A 12,121-nucleotide genomic window follows, 5' to 3' on the forward strand; every position below is an offset into this window, starting at 1 on the left:
TACAATTTACTATAAAGTCCTATATTTATCCAAGGCAAAATTCTTTTAAGATAGACAAGTCTTAAGAAATTGCTGGTGGTAACCATTACAGGAATTTAGTGGGAACTACTGAATTACATTAATCAAAGAGACTGCATAATTTTATAGGTCAGTACCATTCAAATATGGCAGTTCAAAGAAAGGGGGAGGACATTCAACAGTGAAATCACCAACATCACAGTTGTTAACACTTGCAGAACAGCAGCTGTGTTTAAGTTCTGAAATAATTTTGCTTTTGCTACTGCTGTTTCCAGAAAATTAAATTTATTGCACAATGTACTCAATATCACACAAAAATGCATTTCAGGAAAAAAAAGCCATGATGAGACACAAAAGCATAGTCAGATATAAAGGAACAAGTATCTGAAGATGTTGGCTATAGCATCTTTTATAAATGAAGTATCAGTAATAGCTATTTTCTGCTGTATAAAACTATTAATTTCCCTGCTACTCACTGAGTATACTACTTTTACTGTTGTATTTGCTAGTAGAAAATGCTTTACTACAATGTGCATTTATTGTACTATGATAAAAGTGGCATAGTCAAATGAAAGTCTGGATTAAGTGTTTCCTCTCTTCCCTGGCTGAAGACTTGCTATTTACTAACAAACCACAGCATTTCCCTGTAAAATAAGCCAATTATTTGTACATTTCTATATGTTACATGCCCAAATCACTTGAAACTGTCTCAAAACATTAATATCAGCTAAAATAGTTTAGAAATCCTCAAGTGTATAGCTGTATGTGTTCTACATAATTATTAATTTAAACAATATATTTACTATGTTTATTTTTTGACTAAATACATTACAGATATAAAAGACTGAAAAGAAATCATCGAGATGTAAATTGAAGTATAGGCTAAGAAAGAGAATTGTGCAATTTGCCATTAAACATATGGTTATGTAAAGACCAAGACAATCAATATATTTTGTTTTTCTTCTGTTTACTCATTTTTTAGCACTCTCCATAACATCTTAGTGGTAATGAAATCTAAACTTTGCATATTCTTTAAAATATTTATGCTTCTTCCAAAAGCACACCTATTTTATAAGGCCAACAAGTTTTAAGACATACCAACATATCTACTTTTGACAATTTTCCATATTCCATGTACTACCTTTAAAAAAACCTGCTATGAAGAAAATTAACTTAAAACGAATAGACGAGTGTAAGGATATATTTAGTTAAATCATTTCAATCCTGTCCTACACACCCTTTGGCTTCTGAAGTTATAAACTGATAAGCAAGGAATTTGTTAGGGAAAATAATTTATCAATCGTCTATATTTAAAGAAAGGTAAACTTAAAGACTTAGGCAAACAATTTAGTACCAGGAATAGATCCAAACTCTAATACCTCATGCGAAAGTGCTATTAGCTTTTCCCATCTTAAAAAAGGGGGGTAAACAAACCTATCCAACACTAGCCTGTTAGAACAGAACTGGCCTTATATTAAATGTGGAAAGGGCTAGCAGCTCACTTATGACTGTAAGGTTTGATCTTTTAAGTAGAGAAACCTGGGGAAATCTGGAAAAATTTAAATATGTTAATCATCAGGTCATCTTGGTAATTTCTGGTTTCACTTCCACCATTGTGTCATGAAGTAAAGGGAAGTGAACTTAAAACTATTGAGTATCCTTAAAATAAACTCTCCAGTAGTGCATAAGACTTAAGAAAGTTACTGTATGTAAAATTTAAACATAAAAACTTACATAGTTGTCACGTGCTGACCAACCCGGGTAAAGCTGCATATGCAGTTGTCGCTCTTTTCTTGCCAGTTCATAATATTTAGCTTGTTCTTCTCTAGACAATGCATGCCACTAATAAAAGCAAGAAAAAAATAGAAAGAAAAAAAAAATCGCATGAATAAAACACAGGCCTATAGATGATGAATCACAATAAATAGTGTATTAAAGGAAATGCAAAAACATCATCAATAACTAGCTAATAATATAATGTATCTGGTACACTACGTACCATTTAATAGGAAAAAAAAAGCCACAAAAACAAACAAACAAACAAACAAATAAATAAAATCACTGCTTTTTCAAAAGTGCTGTTTTCTGTAGCAAAACACATAAAATAATTCTTTAAGAGATTTTCCAAACAGTAAAAATATTCAGAGCCAGTTACACTCGGGTCACTATCCTGAGAGGTATACGGCTCCATTACTAAAAAAGCTAGCGGGGGAATGCTAGGATAAAGGAGCAAATATCTACTATCTTGTTTTTCTGAATCTGACTCCTTCTGGCCAAGAGGTAAAAGTACACCATGCTGCTGATGTACTATGCAAAGAATAAATAGCTGATAACATCAGCTCTTTATTTCACAGAAGCCACCAACATTAAAACAGAAAGTGCCTCTTACCCTCCGGCCAAGGATCTGATTGATAGCTGCACTTTCCTTCAACGTACACTCTGCTACTACTTTTGCTCTCATTTCCTTCATATACAACATAAATGCGTTCAAAGGCTTTTTTATGTGAGGTTGCTTCTTCTTCTCTTCTTCCTTTTTAGAATCCTGATGTTTTCTGCATAGAGAGGATGAAGAGTTAAACAGTTATAGAAGTTTTCTGTTTATATCTTTCTACATGTCACCTTAATACATTTACTTTTCCACACTACTTCAGCTTTAACTTTGTAAAAGTAATGTAATTAAATAAATGGTGTATCAATATTCTTTAGAAAAGTCATGATAAGAAAAATAGAAACTAGTTAAAAGTAAATTCTGTGCAAGCTTTGAAAAATAACCACTCTTACTCAGAAATTGATAATAAATTCAATTAGAGTGATAAAAAGTATCATCCTGGGACAAAATCTCCACATGATATTTTTAAGAAAATAGTGGTAAACAGAAATTACTATATTATATATGGCTGAATTGCCTGCTTACAATTTGTGTACATTCTTAAAGTGCTGTTAAAATTCTGAAATGTGCTTATTTACTAGGCATTTATTTATTTATGAAAAACTACAAAATACATACACATTTACATGTTTATCACTGCTGAAGGTAAAAAAATGACATTCAATGTTATTTTCTTTGCATTTTTGTCTGTGAGCAAAACATTGCATGGACATTTCTAAATTATGACATAGTACTTTTTAACAATGCTCACAATAAAAGAGGCTAAACTTTAAACCATTCTCATTATAACCATCAAATGGAAAGTGTAAGAATATGAATTATAACAGCAGAAAGTAAAAACACATTTTCACATGAGGGAAAAAAAGGCAAAAAGCAAGGACAACTTACGAGTTATTGAGGGACCCAATGTCACTTTGGGAAGACTCCTGTTTGACGGTGGGTGTGACTATAGCTGGGTGAGGAATCCCCGTTGTGTGTAAACTATGGTGTGGCGGGACCATGTGTGGGGGAAACCTAGAGGTGAGAAAACTGTGTAAATCGTCAGAATAAAAGTGGATGAGCCAAGAAAGGTGGGCACAGATTTAGACACATTAATGAATGCAGAACTAGCATATGCAAGTTGTCACATCTAATTAACATGACACCATCAAGTTAATGAACCTCATAAGGATGCTGTTTAACTCACAATGTCTGTTCTAATTATTAGCGACATTATGCAACTGAGACTGTTTTGAAAATTACATAAATGAATTTCATTGCAAGAAATACACTACAAACCACTTTAGTACATTTTCTTAAAAACCTACAACACTATGGTAACTAAATCTAGACATTTAAAACTTTGAACTACCACAAACTGACAATAATCAGATAAACAATCAATAGCATCTAATAAGGTCTAGTCAGTGAAGGTTTAGAGAACAAACTGGTACAATGAAAACTTAAAACATATGAACACAGGATACTACTTGACAATGTAAATGCAACACAGAAATATTAACTCAGCAATGTAGTATACTGACTAATACAATTATTTCAATTATTATATGACTAAGACATAAAAGTAAAAAAAAATGTAAAAAAAGTTGATTTGGCATAAAGCAATAAGTAAACTGCTTCACAATATGAAAAGGCATTGAATGATGCATCACAAGCACATAGTTTACAACTATATAAATGCATAAGCAACTCTCCCTATTAGGCAGTGGTCATTAATGGATTAAGAAGAGGAACTATGTCATGAATCAAAGTAAAAACAGGACCACTTCTGTTGTTGTTCTAAGAGGTATTACTGAAGCACTTTCCTACTTGACAGCTGTAACTCGGCACTGCTGATAAGAGTTCTGAGCTGGTATATTTGAGGTTTCCGCCAAAGCCTTTATTATTATACTTTTGTCATTCACTGAATTTTAATAACATCAACTGAAAAATTAATATGCATGTTAGACATGTTGAACAAAGTGATCTTATACCTTTATTAAAAGCTGATTAGTCTGTATAATACTTTACAGGCTAAAATATTGCCATTGTAGTATAAATTCAAACCAGGTGGGGATTTGCAGTCATTATAACAACACATAAAAAATAAAACTGAAAAAAATACAATTATTGTATTTTGCACAGTTTAAACTGAATTTGAAATGTATACTCATGACAACCGTTTTACAAAGATTTACAGATGTATCATTAAATTTAAACATGTGTGGTAGGTTTAAAAAAATGGTTCAATGTATGTGAGTGGCTATGTACATTCCTTCAATGAAATGACATTTCTTCCTTGCATGCAAAACTACTTGAACAAGTTGCAGTTCTTCACAACACCGTAATAAATAAAGCATACTAAGAAAATACATCATTGTGCTGAATTAGGGGCATACTGTGCCAATTTATAATTGAATGTTTATTATATGGCAACCTGTTATATTTAAAGCTGCTTCTTCTAATATAGGGTCACTGGTAAACCCTATATTAGCTTTATACTACCTTCAATGTTTATCTGCACCTGCTTTTTATTCACTAAATCATTTAGAATGGAATACTGCTACAGTAAGGAATAAATATTGGACAAAATTCGGCCCATTGCATGATAAAGTCATGGATAAGTTTATACTGGACCATAAATAGGTAGGACATATGAACATACAAACAGAATAATTGTAGGAAAAGGATTTGAACTCAATTTTCCTTTCACAGGTACTCCATATTACTATATCTCAATGTCAAATATGTATATAAGTGCAGGCTTCAAATCAACATGAAATCTATTTTGAAGACCATTTAAATGTACAATTGACCAACTATGGCAGCGAACAGGTGTGTTAAGTAATTTTTACCTTCATGTATATGGACATTTTCATAATCTAAGATTATCTTTTAACTTGATTTCAAAGGCCTGTATGCTTTTCATCTGCAACATCATCCTGCTCAAATAACCTTTTAAAAATTTAAAAAAAAAAAAAAAAATCCTAACAAAACATTCGTCAAATACATGGTCATACACAAAATCAAATTGAAAAAATGAAAAATTCTAAACAGCTCATTATACCTCACTGTCTGGATGCATGGCTTGAAGCCAGAATATAATGATGGGCTTAAACTTCCTAGGAACAACTATTTTTTTTTGTTCCTGGCACTCTCTAGGGGGTTTCTTTCTCCAATTGCGGCACACTGCTTCATCATTGGCATGTTTCTGTTAACAGTATGTCATCTACTTGCCTTTATTTTATGCACAAGCAGTAGGGATGCTGCTTTCTGCAGTACAACCCCTTTGAGTTGCAGCGAGTCCGTCATTATTCCCTTGCTCTTCGTATACACTTGTTACATTTCTTCTATACCAGGCTCCAATTTCTCCTTTCTCTATACCCCCCCCCCCCCCTTTTTTCTGAGCCACAGCGCACCCACGTTATGGTTTATACATGATTCTGCTCTCTTTGAAGCTGACTGATTTCAGAGTCGGCCCTCATCAGGAGAAGCGCCTTCTACCAATTTAGCAGGCTGAGGGCCCCGAAGCTCCAACATCTCAATCTAAAGGGGGTCACCGGGTGGCACGAATGAGTGTCAGTGAGTGCCGTTTAATTGCCAATCCAGTCTTCTCCATGGTGTTTAAAGTATAATGACCCATCACTTAATTCTGAGAAATTGCAGCCAGGCGGCAGGATGGAATGCATATCAAAGGGTTACCCTGCACAGGGCAAGGAGCCTACATTTCCTATAACTGTCACACAGATAATAGACGTGTACTTCTGTCACCCCATTATCAAAATAATGTCTTTAATTTGCTGTATATTCTTTTTTAACCAAGTAGCTGACTGGATAGTATATCAAGGGAATACTAGGTACAAGAAGGCTTGCTTTACTAGCGTTATTTCACAGCTCCTTTAAAAAAAAAAAAAAAAAAAAAAAAGGACACACCCACCCCCACACCACACCAACCCTCCAGGATTTTTAAACTTTAAATACAGTAGGGAAAAAAATCTGCACAGTAAAACAAAAGTAGCTCCATTCACAGCACACATTAATAATGTTTTCCTTCTTTGTTAGTTATTTATTAAAATTTAATCACGAATGATATCTGCGTATTCTTTTTGACGCATCAGTACACTGTTTCAGTTTCAAACAGAAATTCCATATCCTATTCTGGTAAACAAGTTAATGTTTTTACTTATTAATACATAATTCCATAATGAATTAGGGGCATTTACAAATAAGCTAAAATCCTTAAAGAACTGTTAGCAGTCTGGCACTACATTAAACAAATAAAAAACATCATTTAAATATATAAACGCAGCCACATAGACAGACAGACGCATATTAACATCTGTGACCCCCCTTCTCCCCAACCTCATTCAAAAGGAGTGCCAAAGTTAACCTAAACTCTCCAGAGATGAGGAACCTTGTCAATTAGCTATGCAAATTAAATTACACATTATCAAAATGCATTAGCTGTTTCAACCCTTCACAAAACAAGGAGCCTCCACCGATTCAATTAACTGTACTGGAAATCAGATGAACAGAAAACAAACCCATCATTAAGGGCAATTAGTGAATACTTAAACACAGCTCTACTGACTTGTAGGTAAAAAAGCGAGCAGTCACTGGACATTTAGCTGTAATTAAAATAGGAGGGGTCTCAAACTTATGAGGATACCAAAACAGACTAGTCAAAAAGGCAAGACTTACACACATACCACAGAAAAAGAATATTAAATGGTATTAGACACATTATTTCCACTTTACTTGCAAAAAGAAACAGCAATTGCATGAAATTTGCTTTGCTGAAGTACATAATAAAATCATCAATACAAATATACAAGATAAGGACATACAGTATTTATCATCCAACAGTCCACAAACAACTAATTTACCTAGAACATATCGGCATAACTAAAAGTACTTCAGAAGAATCCAATGGAAAGATGTTATTCTCACACATCTGCAGAAAGTTTCACTATTAAGTCTGACTGTGACTACATTTGGGAATAGGTGCAAACAATAACAAATGTCTTATATTGTGGCAATGGCTACATCTTATCATAAAAATCCATTGTTTTTACCAGCACTTTCATGGGAAAACTATTCTGACCATACAGGATACATGGCAGGAACCAACACTGGGTTGGGCAAATATATTTTCAAAAATGACTAAGTTTGAGTTTCCACTTAATCCAACATGCATGCCTTTGGGATGCAAGAAGAAGGAGAGGTATCCAAAGAAAACTCAAGCACACACAAGGGGAATGTACAGATACCACATATTCTAGTGCATTTGTACACCCTTTTTTACATTCTCAAATCCAAAAATAAAGTCTTGTTTCCACATTTTACATGTTCACTTCACCCCTATCTGGCCTCCTGAAATGCCCACAAAGGTTTCTGAGATTTATTAACTCTTTATGCTATTTCTTTAAGATATAATCTATGTTACCCTAGAATTATTCTTCCACATAGGTCACATTCACCCATATGTCTACTCATTCTGCATCAGTTTAGGAGTCACAAGTTTTAAAATCATAGTATTTCTGAAATGTAATATTTCATTTATTTTACTTACAATGTAATATAGAAAAGGTTGTAAGCAAAATGTATATCTAATATTTTATGTGTGGTTACTGTGTTTATATTCTGCATTTACCAATTTGACATTTTCATTTACATAATAAATTAAAAACAGCATCATTTCCTTTAAAGTATTCTAAACTTGCTTAGTACCAAAAAAAAAAAATCACACACACACACAAACCAACTTTTTTTGTTTTAACACTGTCTTTAACTTGCATGATGAGAAAAAAGCAACTTACTCAAATCAAAAAACATAATTGTGATACAGCTTAATTGTGATGCATTAAAACCCCATGCATTTTATAGGTGGCAACTCACCTTGACATGGAAGCATTGACCGTGAGGGCAGTTGGATATGGATGCCTAAATCCTCCTGTTGTGATTGGATAAACTGGTTGACCTTGCCTAAAAAGAAAAAAGGGAGAATAAAAAGGTAAAAACCTTTCCCCTTGCTGCAAGCTTTATTTTAATTTGATCAGAACAAAAATCTTGGGGATTGCAGAGTGAGGATCAAAGAGAGCAAACTCTGAACAATTTGAATGCCATAAATCTGAGAGGAATGGTAATTAAATTTTATAACCCCTGCTTATGTCAACAGAGACCCTCTCCCCGAGCTGAAACTAGGTGTTTTGTTGTGATAATTAAACGCGAAGCGTCGACTGCTTTAATGGAGCCATCACGCTAATTGAGGGCTACACATCCAAAGGAAAACAATAATGAATGTAAATTTATACCAAAATAAAGTACAGTGAATCAAAGGGTTGCTTCTGTGCTCAGGGCCTCTTTCGGTATTTAGATCGCGGTGAGAAAACATTAAATTAACAGAGCTTAATTTGTAGCCTTTTGTCATATTAACAAGTGTTGACAAGAGTTACCAGGGGAGAGTCCCCATACGGAATTGTGGGTAACAGACTGGCAATCATGGTTCATTACTTTAATTGCACAATACAGCAACATGCAAAATAGCATTCTAAACACAAACCAGCAACTTGGATTAAAAATAAAAAAAAAATCTATGTACAAATGATGGATTCTTTCATTTTTATGGGCAGCTCTTTTCTAAAAACCTTATTTAAAAAGCCAACTCTAAAAATCTGAGATTATAAGCAAAGTTGATTGCCGAACCCTGCCTTAAAAATGTTTAGATATATTTTTCAAGTTGATACAATTACAGCTAAGAAATATTTTAGAAATTCTTTAAAAAAGATATTAGGTCTAATTTAAAAGTCACTAACAAAACAAATATCATCTGATGTCTAACATTTATTATTTTCTTATATACTGTACATAAGTTACTTGTATTGTGCTCAAAACAAATCTGTTAATAACTGTCATCAAAATAAATGGAGGTTCGAGACAACTACTGATGCTGTAAGTAATCAAAAATATTTCAAGTCTTCTTAAATGGACTAATTCAGCAGGTTTTAAGATCTTGTGTATCTTTACCATTTCAAGCACAAATTTATTTTAGTTGCGGGCAATGCAATATTGCTGTGTGCTTACTGTTGTCTGACAGATGCAGGAAAATAAGTTACAATCATGGTGTAGTCATTGTCTGTGGGAAGCTTGTGCATTCTTCCACAGTCCAACCTAATGCTGGGAGGTATACCAGTTCATACCGAAAACCGTTTTTTATTTTTGTTATGATATGGATTTTTCTTATTCCGCAATACCGGTTTAAATAGCCTAAACAACGTTCGGAATGTGGCGCAGCAGGAAAATGTTTAAGGGGGGACCTTTTTCACTGCTACACCGTTAAACACGTGTTAGTGGAGGTATTGAGCGGTGAAAATAGACATAGAACAATCCAAAACTGAAGCTGTAGCAGACGATAAAGTTGAACATGATGACACAGAAGAACTTTTGTCGGAAAAAAGGAGCCGTGTCTCTTGTCTGGAGATTTTGGTTTTAAAAGGTCAGATGTGGACCAAACAACTATTTACTGCAAATGCTGTGGAGCTAAAGTTGTCGCTGGAGGCGGCAACACCAGCAATTTGCTGCAAACATGCTTTGGAGTACCATGAATGTACGGAACTACATCCTCAGGTAAAACTGAAAAATCTAGAGGACACTCGAGTCAGACGTTACTTGTAGACGCGTTTGCTAGAGGTACTGCCTACGACAAAAAAAGCAAGCGGTGAATCGAGATAACCAACGCCATTACAATCCATATTGCTAACGTGTCAGTGGACAGAGATTGATAACATTAACAGAAAGTGTAGTTGGTTTACAGAAAATATTTACTCTTTATTCCTTTTCTAAGACATGTTCAGTGCAATACAACTTTTGACAAGCACCTCTAGATATTTTACTAAGTCTAAATGCCTCTTTGGATGGTTACAAATATGTTGTCAAAATTATAGTTTAAGTTGTTTGCAAAATTTGTTCAATAAAAAGGTTCTATATTTTGACTGCAATTTGTCATGCATTGTGATTCCTTCCCTTCATTAGTGCCACCCCCTTGAAAACTATCACTTTATGGGGCCATGCAAACCTGTATTAATACTTTTGTGCACATTAAAATTTTTTTGGACAATGTACAATTCTCACGACAGTGGAATAGGTTATTTTTAGCCAGTCTACAGCAGTAATTGCAGTGGAAAATGTGGTTAACATCCACTCACGCATGGGGAAAAAAATACTGTTGAATACCGTGAAACTGGTATAATTTTGAAAAATACCGTGATATAGAATTTTGGTCATACCGTCCAGCCCTAGTCCAACCTGAGGTTTTCTTTGGTTATTCTTGTTTTTCTTTCGAGATTTGAAATGCATGCATGTTAGGCAACTCTAAAAAGACCTAGTCTCAGTGAAAATCTGTTTGTACCTGAAGATTACCCTCTTGCCTTATGTTTAATACCAGAAGAATGTACTCCTGTTCCTCATAACAATATAACTGGAATAAATGTTTAGCTAATGAATGAATGGGAGGGATATTTTTATATCAATGAATGAAAACTATAAGAACAGTAATCTAATCACAATATGATACAAAGTTTTCACCTGACTGCCAAATTAAAAAGCAAGTTGTATTTTAAGTTGCTTATAAAAACAGGTAACACAGTAATATTAATGGGCCAAAACAATGAATAAATCTAGCTCAGCAGCTGAGACCTGCATATTAAAACAACCATGAGATTTATTAATTAAATAATTATTTAAAATATTACCAACAACAGGCATTAAAGCATTCTTTATAGCATTCATGCAGGCACTGAGATAGCAAGCACTTAAAATCTTCCAACATAACAAAGGTTGATGTTTTGGAATATGAGTCTTAATAATGAATGAGAAAAACAGAAATGTTTTCTTAATATTTTTATGTAATATAATTTCTAACTTTGCCTTGGACTATAAAATGGATAAGTGTTACATTGAAACACATACACACACAAGAGAAGGTGGAGAAGAGGTAAAGATGGTGAAAAAATGGAAATGTGTGAAAAGCTGGAGTAAACTGATTGGTGGCTAGACCCTACTAAGCTGAAACAAGGTAAGATACACAACTTCACATATACAATTCTTACATTTTTTTCTTTCTTTCACTTTTCTGTGGTAGAGACTAAAGATATATCAAAGAATATAAGTAGAATATTCAAGTTTATTTGCTGTAATTTATTTATTGATATTAATACAAACACCACATACTTAGTGCTTACAAAAATATTTATTGTATGTTTAACTATTTTACACTTATAAAAACATGCCAGACTCTACGGTCACAAATATAAATGAGATAGAAAATTAATGTTGCTTACTGTGGTACTAACCATCCTAGCGGATGGGGTATTTGCCCCACAGTTCCTGGAGACAATGGATAATATGGAGAAATATCTGGAGGATGAGGAGGTCGGGGAATGCCTGTAATATGGATTGGAGAGATAAAAAAAAGTTAAGCAGTTACAGAAGATCATTATTCAAAATATGTTACTGTAACATTTAAAGATAAGTCATGGTGTCCTTTCCCTAGCAGGAAAATTAAAATAAACAAAAAAAATGTACATTCGATTTTGTTAAATCCCTATGAAAGCCAAGATCAAATAAAATGCATTTTATTATGATACCAAAAATATCACCTGAACAAAAACACCATGAATTACCTGCACTGTCAATTTTAATAACATGACAATGCACATACAATAAGTGGATTTCTGA

General features: G+C 33.7%; 1 protein-coding gene across 20 annotated transcripts in view; it reads right to left on the minus strand.

The window, feature by feature from the left end:
* tcf7l2 (transcription factor 7 like 2) overlaps positions 1 to 12,121 on the minus strand; it is a 224,132-nt gene that overhangs the window by 12,071 nt on the left and 199,940 nt on the right. For 11 of the 20 annotated variants that reach the window (XM_028795797.2, XM_028795796.2, XM_028795802.2 and 8 more), the window contains 5 exons: positions 11,725 to 11,827; positions 8,285 to 8,371; positions 3,296 to 3,436; positions 2,408 to 2,570; positions 1,753 to 1,860 (listed from right to left, as the gene is read on the minus strand). In XM_028795797.2, coding sequence (XP_028651630.1) covers positions 1,753 to 1,860; positions 2,408 to 2,570; positions 3,296 to 3,436; positions 8,285 to 8,371; positions 11,725 to 11,827 — 602 coding nt within the window. The remainder of the gene's footprint in view (positions 1 to 1,752; positions 1,861 to 2,407; positions 2,571 to 3,295; positions 3,437 to 8,284; positions 8,372 to 11,724; positions 11,828 to 12,121) is intronic. The other 9 variants (XM_028795798.2, XM_028795805.2, XM_028795808.2 and 6 more) reach the window with 1 other exon arrangement.

Source organism: Erpetoichthys calabaricus, chromosome 2 (assembly GCF_900747795.2).
Source record: "Erpetoichthys calabaricus chromosome 2, fErpCal1.3, whole genome shotgun sequence".
In the NCBI taxonomy this organism is placed as follows: Eukaryota; Metazoa; Chordata; class Cladistia; order Polypteriformes; family Polypteridae; genus Erpetoichthys; species Erpetoichthys calabaricus.